A 14,926-nucleotide genomic window follows, 5' to 3' on the forward strand; every position below is an offset into this window, starting at 1 on the left:
TGCCAGCACCCTATACCCTGTCACCCTATCACCATCAACTATACTTTTCAGTTGCTGTTGGTGTGTGAAGACTCTTCTCCACACCTATGTGTCCAGGATGACCCTCCTTTGTCATCTTCCTTCACAGTCATTGTTTCAACTGAGATCACAGATGGCCGAGGCTCCAAGGTGCAGCCATGCACTGTGGCGGTGACTGTATTACCCTGTTACCACGGAAACAACTGCCGTGACAAGGACCTGTAAGTAATAGGGTGCAACACAGACACCCTACAATAGAGCTTGTCATTCCTGGAGATATGGCAAATAGCTACTAAAAGAACAACAGTAAGTTGGCCATCTCATGCTGAGCGAACACAAGGTTTTCCCACACGGGCCTGTTAAGCACCACTTACATGGCACTGTGCATGTGCTTCAGAGTACACGATACTCTTTCTTGTCTTTTTAAAACATGCTTTAAACCAAGTTTTATTGCTGAATAATATTTATTGAATTGCCTCACTTTGTTTATACATTGCCATGTGAAATTACTTATATTTTTGTCTGTCATAAGTCAGTGTCTTGGTTGGGGTTTTATTGTGAAGAGACATCATACCTCTGCTTTAGTTAGGGTCATATTGCCGTGAAGAGACACCATGACCAAGGCAATTCTTATATAGGACAACATTTAATTGGGGCTGACTTACAGTTTCTGAGTTTCATTATCATCATAGCAGAAAGCATGACGGCATACAGGCAGACATGGTGCTGGAGAAAGAGCTGAGAGTTCTACATCTTGATCTGATGGCACCTAGGAGGGGACTACTTTCCAGGCAGCTAGGAGGCAGGTTTAGTCTCAAAGCCTACCCCCACAGTGACACACTTCCTCCAACAAGGCCACATGGACTTCAACAAGGCCACACCTCCTAATAGCGCCCCTCCATGGGCCAAGCATATTCAAACCACCACAGTCAGGTTATCATGAAGATTCTCATGCAAGCTTTGCTGTGGGTGAGCATTTTTATTTCCTGGAGGTAGAATCAGTGGGTCATATGATATCTCTTGCTTAGCACTTCTACAGCATGGCATTGGTATTTCTACCAGCACTGGCTGAGGTGAGACATTTTCCTCTGTGCTAACTGTGCTGGGAAACTGAAGTCATCTGAGAGGAGGAAACCTCAGTTGAGAAAATGTCTCCATCAAATGTCCTAGGCAAGCCTGGGAGACATTCCCATGATTAATGATTGATGTTGGAAGACCCAGCCCACTGTGGGTGGTGCTCTACCCTGACGCTGGGCAGCTTAGTCTTGCTTTATATAAGAAAGCAGGTTGATCAAGCCATCGGGAACAAGCCAGTGAGCAATGTTCTTCCACAGCCTCTGCTTCTGTTCCTGCTTTCAGATTCCTGCCTTGAGTTTCTATCCTGAATTTCCTCCATAATGGACTGTGACATGGAAGTTGTAAGATGAAATAAACCCTTTCCTCAAGCGGTTTTTGGTTAATGTTTTATCACAGCCACAGCAACAGAAAGCAAACTGGGACAAACCTTAAATGTTAAGGTGGATTTTTTTTTTTGAGTCTCTTTTAGTCCACAGATCTGGATACCCCTCCATGACAGTCTTATGCTGCCTTGTCTGCTGTAGTATTGTGATTTTTTTTCCCATATTAGGTATTGAACCCAGGACCTTGTTATTAGTGGCCAAGCATTACACCACTGAGCCACATACAGTCCCTTGTAGTAAATGTTAAAGCTGAACTCATTAATGTTTTTCTTCTAACACTGGCTCTGTCAGAGTCCTTGTCATTCCATTTGATTTCTAATGTCAACTTGTTGATTTCCGTAGAAACAAATCAGAGCTTGCATGGTGTGGCCAGCCTTGCTTTGTCTTAGTCTGCTCCTCCAAGGACTCTGAGCCAGGGCTTTAGACACCTACTGAGCAGAATATAAAAATCAAAATACAGTGAAAGCCAGCTGGGATTTTCATAGATATTTTGCTGAATCTGTAGGCCAGTTTCAGTAATATAGCTCTAAACAAGATTAACTCCTCCAGTCCATGAATATAGGATACCTTAACTAGATTTTAATTTTTTCAGCAGTGTTCTATAATTTTTATTAGTTATTATTTTGTACTTCTTTTGTTAAATGTTAAATATATTTATAAATATTTTCCTCCTCCTTTTAGAAAGGGCTTTATTATATAGTCCAGGCTAATACTAAACTCACTTTATAGCCCAGATTATATTCAAACTGTCATTCCCTCTGCCCCAGCCTCCCTTTTGAGATGACAGGCATATGCCACTATGCCTAGCTGCATTTCATTATTTTGATATTATTATAAATGGAAATGTTTTCATAATTTTAACTTTGGGTTTTTTATTGTTAGTGCATAGCAATACAATTGCTTCTGTATATTGGTGTTTTATGTATGACTGCTGAATGCGAGCAGTAGCTTGAATTTAATTTCACTAGATATTTATGTCATTCACTAAGTAGCAATAGTTTAGTTTTTAGTGTGCCCTCTGGGACTTTTCTATATATAAGCTCTATCATCTGTAAATGCAAATAGCTTTACTTTTTTTTCTCCTAGTCAGGCTGCCTTTAATTTCATGTTTTTCCTTAGCTAGAACATCAAATTTCATGATGACCTGAGAGACAAGAGTAGGAATCCTGGTCTGCTTTTCTGTTCTAGGGACAATACTGAGCCTTTCAACATAGAGTATGGCATGAGCTGTGTGATTTTCACAGTTATTCATTACTGGGTTGAGGAGATTCTATTCTGCTCCTAGTTGGTTCAGTGCTTTGACTCATGGGAACATGCTGGGTTTGTAAAATGCCATTGCTAAACCTAATGTGATTATGTGGGATTTTTTTTCATTTATTCTGTAAAGATGTTACTGTCATTTGGATATTTTTATTCTCTGTGAAAGCCACATTAAGGTTTTCTTTCCAGTTATCAAATTTATTTCAAGGTATCAATGTAGAACAAGTCCAAGACAAGAGGACTTTCCCCTCATAAATAGGATTACTAACCTTGCAAAGGGGACTAGAATGATCAAGCTAGCCTCTCTCAGCTCTCATCTGCTGCAATGTGAGACAAGACTCTTCCCCAAAGAATAATGCAGCATAAAGCTGCCACCTTAGAGGGAGACAATAGCCCTCACCAGATATAAAACCTGCAGGTCCTTCATCTTCACATTCACAGCCTCCAAACTACAAGAAATGAATTGTCTCTTAAGTTACCAAGTTACAAATATTTTGTTCTAACTGCACAAACAGATGTAAGTTACAAGTCATCAGTTTTTGTATGGAGTCAACTTTGTATTTCAGGAATAAATTCTGTGTGTCCATCTAATCCTTCTCTGTACTGCTGGACTTGGGAGGCTTGTTCCCTCTTGAGAAGTTTTGTGTCCCTATGCTTAAGAGATACTGGCCTGTAGCTTTCCTTCTTGGGTTGTCTTTGTCTGGCTATGGTAGCGGGGGAAGGCTCACCTTGATCAGCCTGTAAATATTCTGAGTTGTAATATCTGGAAGATTTTGCAAATGGCAGCTACTAATTCTCTAATCATTTGATAGACATTGCCAATGAAATAGTTAGGGTCTGGAGGGTTCTTTATTGGTTTTTATTAATTTAACCTCATTATTTTGTTGTTGTTGTCGCTGCTGTTGTTTCTTCTTGAGTCAATATGAGTTGTTTGTTTCTTTAGGAATTTTTTTTCATTTTAGTATATTCTCTAGTATTTTTGTGTACAGGATTTTTTTAAGGAATAAATACTCCATTGTAATAGTTTTATATCTACTTGTCCAGTAGTACATTTTAAAAGTGACATTCCTTTATTTGCTCAGCTTATTCTAGGCCCTGCAGTGTCCCCCCATTAGAGGCCCCAGTCCAAATAGTGTACATTTGATTCTTTGAGTAATTTATTTATTGATTCTTTGAGTAATTTGTTTATTTCCTCTTTACCTCTGTTTGTCTGACTATCCCATCTATGTTGGGGTTCTGCTTGGCTTGATCTTGTGTAGGTCTTGCACAGCTTCTGAGTTCATGATTGTGACAGTCATGTCATGTCCAAAGGCAGTACTTCACAGTGCTCCTCCACACCCTCCAGCCCTTACAATCTTTGTAACTCCTCTTTCACTGTGCTTCCTAAGCCTTGGTGGCACCGTGGTTAACACAGATGTCCTGTTCAGGGCTGAGCGCTCATCCTCTTAGCACATTGACCGATTATGAGTTTATAACTTTTATATTTCTAGTGACTTGGCCCATCTTATCACTACAAAGTCTTCCCCTAGATCATTAAACCTTTCTCCTCCCTTTTTTTTTTTTTTTTTTTTTTTTTGTTTATAGCCCAATATAAGTATAACCATTCTTGGTGCCTTATAGTATCTGTCTGCACTGATGCCATTTTCTTTCCTAAACTTTCAATCTAGTTTTATTCTTGAATGGCATTTATGTGTCCACTACATAAAGTTAGTTAGGTATAATTTTGGTACAGCCTTATCTCTAAGTCTTGACAGGTATGGATTCAACACTATTATCACATAGTTGAGTTGTTCATTATTTGCTCCTCTACATCTTAGGACGATTCTGTTCTTCTTTTTCTCCATTATCACCTCTTTTTCTCTTGAATGAGTGAGTATATTATAAGGTGCTATATTAACATCTTTCATCATTTTAAAATATTTTCTAAAGTTTTATTTGTTGCCCAAGGTCTTACAATTTCCATCTTAACTTACTAAAAACTACTGCAAATAGTTCACTTAATTTTCATAAAATATAAAAATGTCACTTTTATTTGGCTCTATTTCCACTTACTTTTGGAGAAAATTTTATCATTCATATATATATATATATATATATATATATATATATATATATATATATGTATATATCATACAATATAGTGAATGATTTTTAGTGCTGTCAACTTGATACAATACATAGTCACCCGGGAGCTGGGCCTCTTGTTGGGTCTGTGGGAGATTATCTTAATGACATTAATCAAATGAGGGCACCCTACCCACTGTGGAGGCATCATTCCCTAACTGGGAGTGGAACAGCATCAGTGTTCATTGTGCCTACTTTCTGATTGTAAATGTGTTGTGAATAGTTGCTTCAAGCTTGTGCTACTTTGATTTTCCCTCCATGGTGGACTATACCCCTTGAACTGTGAGACAGAATAAATGTTTTCTCTTTAAGTTGCTTTTATCAGAGCAACAGAAAGAAACTAAGATACAATGTTATAATTATTATTTTATATAGTCTACTATTTCTTAAAAATAGGAAAAGGGTGTAGTGTACATCAGAGGCAGTTTAAGGTATATTAATTTTTTTCTTGATTGTCTTCAATAGATTCCACTTGCTGTACAGGATCATGTCATCATTCCAAAGCTTCATTCCCAGATTTCTTTTCAGGCTGTGACTATTATACCACACCCCTGCCTGTTATAGACTCAACCATACCTTTTATATGCATTATCGATGAACTTAAAAAAGAAAAATTAAAATTTGTGAACTTGCCATCCAGCATTTCTATATATCTCTGCTCATTTCTTCCTCTCTTCCTGGTCATTGTTCATCACCTCTATTGTTCTGTCCCCAATTGGTTTTCTCAAATTTACTTTCCAGACTCTGTTGTGAATTTCATTATTGTGATTGTGCCTGTAGCTCCAGAAATCTCATTTGATTTTATAGCGAATGTACAGCGTTTCTTTCTTGCTAGTCTATATTTGATTAGTCACCATAACACCTTTATTGACTCTTCAGAATTAGTTCTCGTTAGTCTTTGAACATGTGACTCCTGCTTTGAGGTCTCTGACTGGTCCATCATTTGGGTCCCACAGAAAGTTTCTCTTGTCTGTTATTTTTCCTGTGTCAGGTTGAACTTTAAGTTTCTTTCGTAGTCTCATAAGATTTCATTGAAAACCGGATCTTTTATATAATACACTGAGGCTCTCTGGGTATGGGCTTCTCTTCCAAGGCTTTACTGTGGCTGCTTGTGTTTACTGGTGTTTTGTTTATACATTTATTGACTATGAATCACGTTTTCCATAACTGTACAATTTGTGCTGTTCTGCTCAGACTCATGTGTGGTTCTCTGTGTTGCTTCCAACAGTCTTTAGTCATTTGTATGTCATCTGTGTTTAGTATGTGATTCACTGCTCACCAAGCATTTTTATTTAGTTGGAGTTTGTTTTACCTTTGGAAATTCAGGCTGAGTTATTCAGGCAAATGATGTCTTGCTGTCATAGGATAAGAACAGTGTAGAGCAAGGGCTGGTAGAGGCATTGACCTTATACACAGTCCAAGACATTAATGTTGCATTCATAAATAAGTAAAATGCCAAATTATTAAAATCTGAAGACATAAACTTGTGATTTTATATTCAGCTACAAATATGTTATCCATTTCCACTCTAATTTGGGTCTATACACTATGAGCTCTTAATGGTTAGGCTTCCTGCTCTACCTCAGCCAGCTCTAGCTAATGTGTCTTTGGCTCTGGGCTACATACTTTTGTTTGTTGTGTTGCTCCTATATTGGTTGGTACCCAATTGACATTTTGTATTTTTTCAATTCTAATCAAAGGTGATGTGTTATTAGGATTTTGGTATCGTGTCTCATTATGTGTTTCCACTTTCCCTAGACAGACCATCTCATCCTCATATCATTCTCCTTTGGTTCAGATCTACTCAAAAACAAACTCCATTCCCCCTTTTGCAGAGTAAAGTTTTACAATGTCATCAAATCATCACCATAGTTCTATGTTTTCTTCAGATATAACTCCACCCTGGAAAACTTGTCTACTCTCCAGCTGGTGGGAAGTTACATGGAAATCAGGAACTACATTGCCATGATCACTGGGATCCTGAGCCGCTTGTATATGGAGAGCAGAAACACTTCTTCCTGTGGTCAATGGTCACAAATACAGGATGTATTAATTTCTTCAGCATGCAACCTACCTTATACAGATCAGGTAATGGCCTTGAACAGGGTGAGGTCAGTGTCTATAAACCTGGACAGCAGCAGGACCTCTGAATAGTTGGTTCTTCAGCAGGGGCTCCTGTTTGTAAAATCCAGGCAAGAAAGGAAACCAGGCAGCTAGGTTCTTGTGAGTCCTTCTACTATATAATAGAAAAAGTGAGACAAGTCAGTTATCATTATATATAATCTCCTAATGTTTCTACAAATAAAATATTTATAAATCTGATTTTTTATTCTGTTAACCATAAGCAAATGGATAAGATCAAAATTACATGCAATTTCTTTTTCATAAACATCATTTTTTAAGTTTTAAAAGATTTATTTATTTCACAAGTGTGGGTACTTTGCCTGTGTGTATGTCTGTGTGCCACACTCATACCTGGTGCCCATAGAGGACAGAAGAGAGCATGAGATCCCCTGGAACTTGAATTACAGATGGCTGTGAGCCACCATGTGAGTGCTGGGAATTGAACACTGGTCATCTAGAAGAACAGTACACTTAATAAGTGAACCCTATCTCTGCCACAAGTACAACTTTTTACAACTTTTTAGTAAATGACCATAGATTCAAAGGTTACTGCCTTTACAAAATTTCTGCAGCTTTACTTTATAATGGTCACCAGAGGACATTTACATCTGCAAAGAGCATATTTTGTTCCACTACAATTACAGTTTACTCTTCTAACCTAATCCTCTTCCTTCCTCTGACACTTTCTCTGCCCCTTCTTCAAAGTTCTACTTAGCTTTGCCCCTTTATTTCTGCTTCTATTATGTCAGTTTCCTACAGGGTCTGGTGAGGCTGCCAGAAGCACACCAGAGTAATGCTGGACTGAAAGGGAACTCTGAGACCAAGGTCATGGTCTTGGTCCAAGAGGGCTAGGCTCTATGAAGCCTCTTCATAGAAAACACAATATGTGCTCCATTTCTTTATAAGCAAGCTGCATTTGAAATAATGAGTCTCTCTCTCTCTCTCTCTCTCTCTCTCTCTCTCTCTCTCTCTCTCTCTCTCTCTCTCATTTGTTGATGGCTTGTTTCTGCTATTTAGGAAGCAATGATGGATTCTATTCATCTATTGAGAGACCTCATAAGCTTTCCTAATAAGGTAAGTGCTATTTCTTCCTCAGTGTATTTTCCTGGATTTCATATAATTATAAAGACCATGATTAGGACTGATAAATGTACTGTTCAGAATTATATTTTGACATTGAAGTTAGAGACATTTCCGGCTTTCTCTCCTGGTGACCTCCTCTTGTTTATTAGTCTTAAATCAATGTGATAATATCAGACCCTGTATTTCATTCCCTCAGCCCAATCCTCTCTCAAGAGCTGCAAATCTGCCCCTCATTTCCAATTGCAAAGCCACTCATTTCCTCCCTGCTTCCTTCGGCTCAAGGCAGGATAACACTGATACCCAGAATCAAGTCAAACCACCCACAGTCACCTGAGCATCCTTTGTTTTCTGCACCCAACAAGTATAATGGAACTAGTGAGTTCTTCCTTAAAAAAATAAATTAAAGTGACCAGAACCTCCCTGTCTCTTCCATCTCTTGATGGTCATCCCCACTGACCATCAAGCTGACCATCTTTCATGCAGGGTGGGTATCTCTGTCAACCTGAATAACACTTGCCACAGTGCTGATCAAAACATTATTATGGAAAGCCTCAATCAGTCACTTCTTCTCTCTTAATACGATTGTAGCTTTGTGTTACACATTCAGTAACCCGTAGACCTCTCACCATGACCTTGATGCTTTGGTTCCTTCTGACCTATACTTTCTTCACCTGGTCTTTGTCTCCTTCATCCAGCCACACTCTGGGGTTATAGTGGCCCATAACTAGAGTAATTGTCTTTGTCTTACTCTGTGCCTTTTGCTCTACAGAGAGCTGAAAATGGTCTTTGGACACTTAGCTCAAGTGTTTCTTCCTCACAGAAGTCACCCTGTACCCTCACTCCTTACTGCCTGGCTTTTCTCCTTTGGTACTTTAGTACTTAGTGACTTGTTTTTTGTTTGTTTGTTTGTTTGTTTGTTTGTTGCTCTTCTCTCCACCACTGGAGTGTAAGTGCCATGACAGTGGAGAAACAGGAGTGGAATGCATGAGAGACAATGGGTGGCCCTGTCACATATCTCCGGTTCTTCCTCTTAAGTCTTCATCTTGAACACAGAGTAACAATTATATCCGAGCTGGGGAGGAAGGCTGGGCTTCCTGTGATCATCTACTCCTCTTCTCTTATAGATTTCCTTTCATAAAACACATCTGGTCATGTCGCCTGCTCTTCTCAGATACCTGAGAAAAGATGGCTCCCTACATTAGACAGAACATTAAGATTCTCCTCACAGTAGTGAAAGACTACCTGGCCCAGCTCTGTACCTCCCCTTGCATGCCATCTATTCTAGGTTCTGTCATTCTAGATATTTCTTGTGTTCTTGAAATAGTAAGTTTTTTCTTAACCTGGAACAAGTTACTTCTTATCCTTTGAGAATATTACTTTCTTATCAAAGCTGGTTTCAAATGCCATAATCTCCCTGAAATATCTAGGTAGGGATCTGATAGCACAGTTCATTTGACTCCCTATACACATAGCACTTGAACAGGAATTGGGGGTACATCAGTCTTTTAACCCTAGATCTCCCAGATACGAGCTGTGGTTAAGTAATGCAGCTGCTTTACCTCACAACTGAACACAGAGAGGGTATTTTGTGACTGTTCCTGTCATGGAGACTCAACTTCCCCCTCCTTTAGTCTCATGCCTCTGGCATCTCTACTCTATGGATCCCCAATTAAGAGAAGATTATAAATAAGGTATGCCATTTGTCAGTAATGTCACCTTGGAAGTAACAAGCCTCATTCCACACTCCTCATTATCCTCATGAGTTCTGCACATATGACCTCCCCTGGACTCAAGGTCCTGGGGTGTGGAGTTTTTACACAGACATGACTTCTCAGAAGGAGTGACTAAGAAAGACATGTCATTGACCACCTGCCTCTATATGCATGTGTGAACACACACACACACATATAAACTTCAAAAAATGTTCACCTCCAAACTAGCTTATTTTTATAGTTTGGGAGAAAATTTATTTTTAAAGCTATCTCTAAGCCATTGCCCATTATTAGATAAATAATTGTGATCATCAGAAAACAGAATCTACTCTATTCTACTACACACATTTACTTAGCAGTTTCTAGAAGCTACTAAAGACCAAAGAAGGAAATATTTAATCCTTGTCTTGTAGGCACTGATAAAAGAAATTAAATGTGGAAACAGCCATCCTTTGAATATGGTGCTAAGCACTGTCGTTAGAAGAGGGACATGATTCAACAGAAGCACAGGCAAGAGTTCAGTTAACTCCAATAGATGTTAGGAGTTGTTGGTTTACAAAAGGAGTAAAAGAAAACCATGACTCTTTTAACTGTAGCATAGTAGTGAATGTTTGCCGAATGAGTCCTTCTCTGTCCGTTTACAGACTGAAGTATTCACTGATAAGAACAATAGCTAAGATTTTGCATTAAAAGAAAAGGAATCTGAAGAACAAGAACCGATGCTGCTTAGAGGAGGAAAGGGCCCATGAGCACCATCCTAGCTGAGACCTGTAGACATTTGATGTCTTCTAAGAAAGGGAGTGTCAGTTTTCTTTAAGGGTGTGCCCCTGATAGGTTGATCACACTCCAGTGGATGACTCCACACTCATTAATACTTGGGTAGCACAAATTGGGCTGGGTGGAGCTAGGGCGGTGTAGGTGGATCTCAGATTAATTAAGTAAAGGGGTGGGTGGGGTATGATCAGAATACATAATATCCATATATAAAATTCTCAGAGCATCAATAAATGTAAATTAATTTTTAAAATGCTGCTAGTGAAGGAGAGCTGCAGATATGTAGTGACGTGAGCCTACCCTCTCTGCCTTTACAAACATCAGGAAATTTTATATAGTGAAGATGTATAAAGAGAGAGGCAGGGAAGGAGGGTTCTTCTAGGCAAACAGAGAACAAAGATATGGCAAGTAGAAGAACATGTGTGATAATAGGAGAAAGCCTTGGTTATGAGAGATGATAAGAGTTCAGTATGGCTTGAGCACAGACCACACACTAGTGATGGAGAGAATGAAGAATATGGAATGATGTGGGGCCAATATGTCAAATGATTAATGACATGATTTCCTTTTTAAGTGCATACCATCTTAAAACCTGAAGAGCTATAAGGGACCTTTTGTTTTTCCTTGGTCATGGTATAAATGAGGAAGCCGAATATCCCAGAACAAATGGGTGCCTGGAATGTTGTCCACTCATCGCCTAATAGCAAACATGAGCCAGACTCTGTCACCTCAGCCCCATGCTGAATCGTTTCAATCCCTAGTAATAGTGACAGAAGCAAAACTCCACACACCCCATGCCAGGGAGCATCTGACCTCATCCCCTCTTCCCATGCAGTTAAGCTTGACAAGTGCCATGGGCATCTTCAAATACGCCCAGATGGTCCTTGCTCAAGGTGAGTTCTCCAGGAGGTTGCTGATCGACAAACAACTAAGAGTTGAATTTGTCCTTCTCATCTCTGGAGTCTGGGAAGCTGCCAAAGAGGATGGGGACTATCTACAAGAAGAAGGCATGAAGATCATCTCTGACATGTTACTAGTAAGATATTCTATCCACCATAGAAATGCCTGGGTGTAGCTCAGTGGTAGAACATATGTTTGGGATGCACAAGACCCTTGGTTCCATCCCCATCAGATACACACACACACACACACACACACACACACACACACAGCATGCATGGACCCATGCATGCACATATACACCAAAACAGCTGTTTCCTTTATCACTTACTTGTTAGCCTGTATTTATGTTCCTTTTCCTAATGAAAATTAGAGCAAGTTTCTAATGAATTGAGCTGTGGTTCTTGGTGATAGCTCAGAATTTGGAAATGTTCATTTGGAATGTTAAGTGTTTTGTGGCAGTAGTGTTGTGTTCTGATAGATTTTCATTTGGGATTTTGGGACATACTTTGTTTTTTGCTGAATGTCATGAAGTCACACAAATGGTTGCTTGCATACATTAACTTTAAATCCCTAGATGTCTAATTCATCTATTTCTGCTGCAATGATTTGTGAAGTTGTCTCAGCTACTTTATTTTAATCTTACAAGATGCCCAATGTTCTGAGGAAGCCATGAATTAGTATTAAATGATTTTCTCTCCTTTCCCCCGTCTTCTATCCCACCCAACCAAGTTTGATGATTTACTTAACTAATAGCTATCAAAATACTTTGGAAAATATAGGGCAAATAATACTGTGTTTGAATCTGCAAGTCATCATTATTGTTCATGTGCACATGTGAACATGTTTTGTATCTGACCTGTACTAAAGCCTTAAGCTTGTGTACACACCTACTGACGTGAAGGTCTGGAACAGTAAGCATACTATCAAAGCTCTTCTAAGGAACTAGAATGCACCAGGGGGGCATAGCAATCTTTAAAAAGCAAATAAAAAATTAGTAAAAATGCACCCAAACTGGAAAGGCCTACAGTGCATTTAGTATTATTGCTTTTTGTGTTCTGCATTCATTTGCTCGTTCACCTTGTAAGCATCCTGCTCACCATGGTCTCTGTTTGCAGGCCTGTCTCTCCTTGAGCCACAAGGATCAGATTCATGTAAGCACCGGGCAGATGGAGTTCCGGACCCTTCTCCATCATAGCCCTCAGAGCTCTATCCAGAACCTAGGCTTTGTCCGGGTACATTTGCCCAGTGACCTGGCCTTGCACAGTCCTACTCAAAAGGAAACACAAAGCCCATGCTATATCAGCCAGCTCATGTTCTTCATGAAGAGTCCATACCAAGGGGGACAAGCTCCTGGGCAGGTACAGGACAATGACACACCTCCTTTTCCCCATTAATTTATTTACTTTACATCTCAATCATAGCCCCCTTCCCCCTGACATCTTCCCCAAGGTACCCTGTCATATAGCCCCTGCCTCCACCCTTCCCCTCCTCCTCTGAAAAGAGGGAGGCTCCTCTAGGGTACCAACACACTCTGGTATATCAAGATACTGCAGGACTATGTACATCTCCCACTGAGGCCAGACAAGGCAGTCCAGCTAGGGTAAAAGGATCCATAGGTAAGCACCAGAATTAGGGACAGCACCCACTCCAGTATTTGGGGGATCTGCATGAAAACAAAACTCCACTTCTGCTACATATGTGTAGGGGGCTTAGTCTAGTTCATGTATGCTCTTTGGTTGGTAGTTCATTTTCTGGGAGCCCCCAAGGGTCTAAGTTAGTTGAATCTGTTGTTCTTCTTCTGAAGTCTCAACCCCTTCTAGGTTTCTCAGTCCTCCCTCCAACTCTTCCACAAGACATCCTGAGCTCCTTCTAATGTTTGGCTGTGGGTCTCTGCATCTGTTTCAGTCAGCTGCTAGATGGAGCCTGGATGGACAGTTATTCTAAGCTCCTGTCTACAAGCATAACAGAGTATAGTGTCAGGGATTGGTTCTTGCCTTTGGAATGGGTCTCAAGTTGGGCCAATCATTAGTTGACCATTCCCTCTATCTTTGCTCCATCCTTATCTCCGAACTTTTTATACACAGGACAAATTTTAGGTCGAAGATTTTCAGGGAGGTTGGTGTCCTTATCCCTCTACTAGGAGACCTGCCTGACTCTAGGAGGTGCCCACTTCAGGCTCCATAGCCCCTATTGCTAGGAGTCTCAGCTAGTGTCACCCTCATAAACTGATCCCAGGTCTCTAGCACTTCCCAGAAGACCCACACACACTTGATTTTCTTTTACTCACCAGGCCCTCTCACCTGGGCTCTCCCTACAACCTGATCCCACACCGCATACCGTTCCCCTCCCCTCCCCTCTCCCACCCAGTTCCCTTCCTCCATCCACCTGTAATGACTAATTTGTTTCCCCTTCTCAGTGAGACTCAACCATCCTCTCTTGGGCTCTCCTTGTTATTTAGCTTCTTTGGGTCTGTAGATTTTAGCATGTGTATCCTGTACTTTATGGCTAATATCTACTTATGAGGTCATACACTATGCATGTATTTTTTGGGTCTGGGTTACCTCGTTCAAGATGATATTTTCTGGTTCTATCCATTTGCCTGCAAATTTCATGATATTCTTGTTTTAATAGCTGAGTAATAGTCCATTATGCAAATAAACCACATTTTCTTTATCCGTTCCTTACTTGAGGGCCATCTAGATAGTTTCTAGTTTCTGCTACTGTGAACAAAGCTGTTATGAACACAGTTGAGCAAGGATCTTTGTGGTAATGTGGAACATCTTTTGGGTATATGCCCAAGGGTGGTATGGCTGGATCTTGAGATAGAAAATATTCCCAATTTTCTGAGAAACCACCAAATTGATTTCCAGAGTGGTTGTAAAGTTTATATTCACACCAGCAATAGAGGAGTGTTCTCCTTGCTCCACATCCTCGCCAGCATGGGCTGTCACTTCAGTTTTTGATCTTAGACATTCTGATGGGTGTAAGGTGGAATCTCAGGGTCATTTTGATTTGCATTTCCCTGATGATTAAGGACATTGAACGTTTCTTTAAGTGTTTTTTGGACATTAGACATCCCTCTGTTGAGGATTCTATTCAGCTCTCTACTCCATTTTTAAATTAGTTTATTTGGTTTGTTGGTGTCTAACTTCTTGAGTTCTTTATATGTTTTGGATATTAACTCCTTGTCAGATGTAGGGTTGGTTAAAAAAAAAACTTTTCCTATTCTGTAAGCTGCTGTTTTGTCTTATTGATGGTATCCTTTGCCTAACAGAAGCTTTTCAGTTTCATGAAATCCCATGTATTTGTTGATCTTAGTGCCTGAGCTATTGGTGTTCTATTTAGGAAGTTGTCTCCTATACCGACATGTTCAAGACTATTTCCCACTTTCCCTTCTATGAGATTTAGTGTATCTGGTTTTATGTTGAGGTCTTTGATCCACTTAGATGTGAATTTTGTGCAGGGTGA

At 39.9% G+C, this 14,926-nt stretch overlaps 1 protein-coding gene across 4 annotated transcripts in view; it reads left to right on the forward strand.

The window, feature by feature from the left end:
• Window positions 1-14,926, forward strand: part of Pkd1l1 (polycystin 1 like 1, transient receptor potential channel interacting) — a 126,512-nt gene that overhangs the window by 51,785 nt on the left and 59,801 nt on the right. For all 4 annotated transcript variants that reach the window (XM_076938139.1, XM_076938140.1, XM_076938138.1 and 1 more), the window contains 5 exons: window positions 128-239; window positions 6,752-6,950; window positions 8,004-8,060; window positions 11,391-11,591; window positions 12,574-12,816. In XM_076938139.1, coding sequence (XP_076794254.1) covers window positions 128-239; window positions 6,752-6,950; window positions 8,004-8,060; window positions 11,391-11,591; window positions 12,574-12,816 — 812 coding nt within the window. The remainder of the gene's footprint in view (window positions 1-127; window positions 240-6,751; window positions 6,951-8,003; window positions 8,061-11,390; window positions 11,592-12,573; window positions 12,817-14,926) is intronic.

The sequence above is a fragment of the Arvicanthis niloticus genome, chromosome 7, assembly GCF_011762505.2.
Source record: "Arvicanthis niloticus isolate mArvNil1 chromosome 7, mArvNil1.pat.X, whole genome shotgun sequence".
Taxonomy (NCBI): domain Eukaryota; kingdom Metazoa; phylum Chordata; class Mammalia; order Rodentia; family Muridae; genus Arvicanthis; species Arvicanthis niloticus.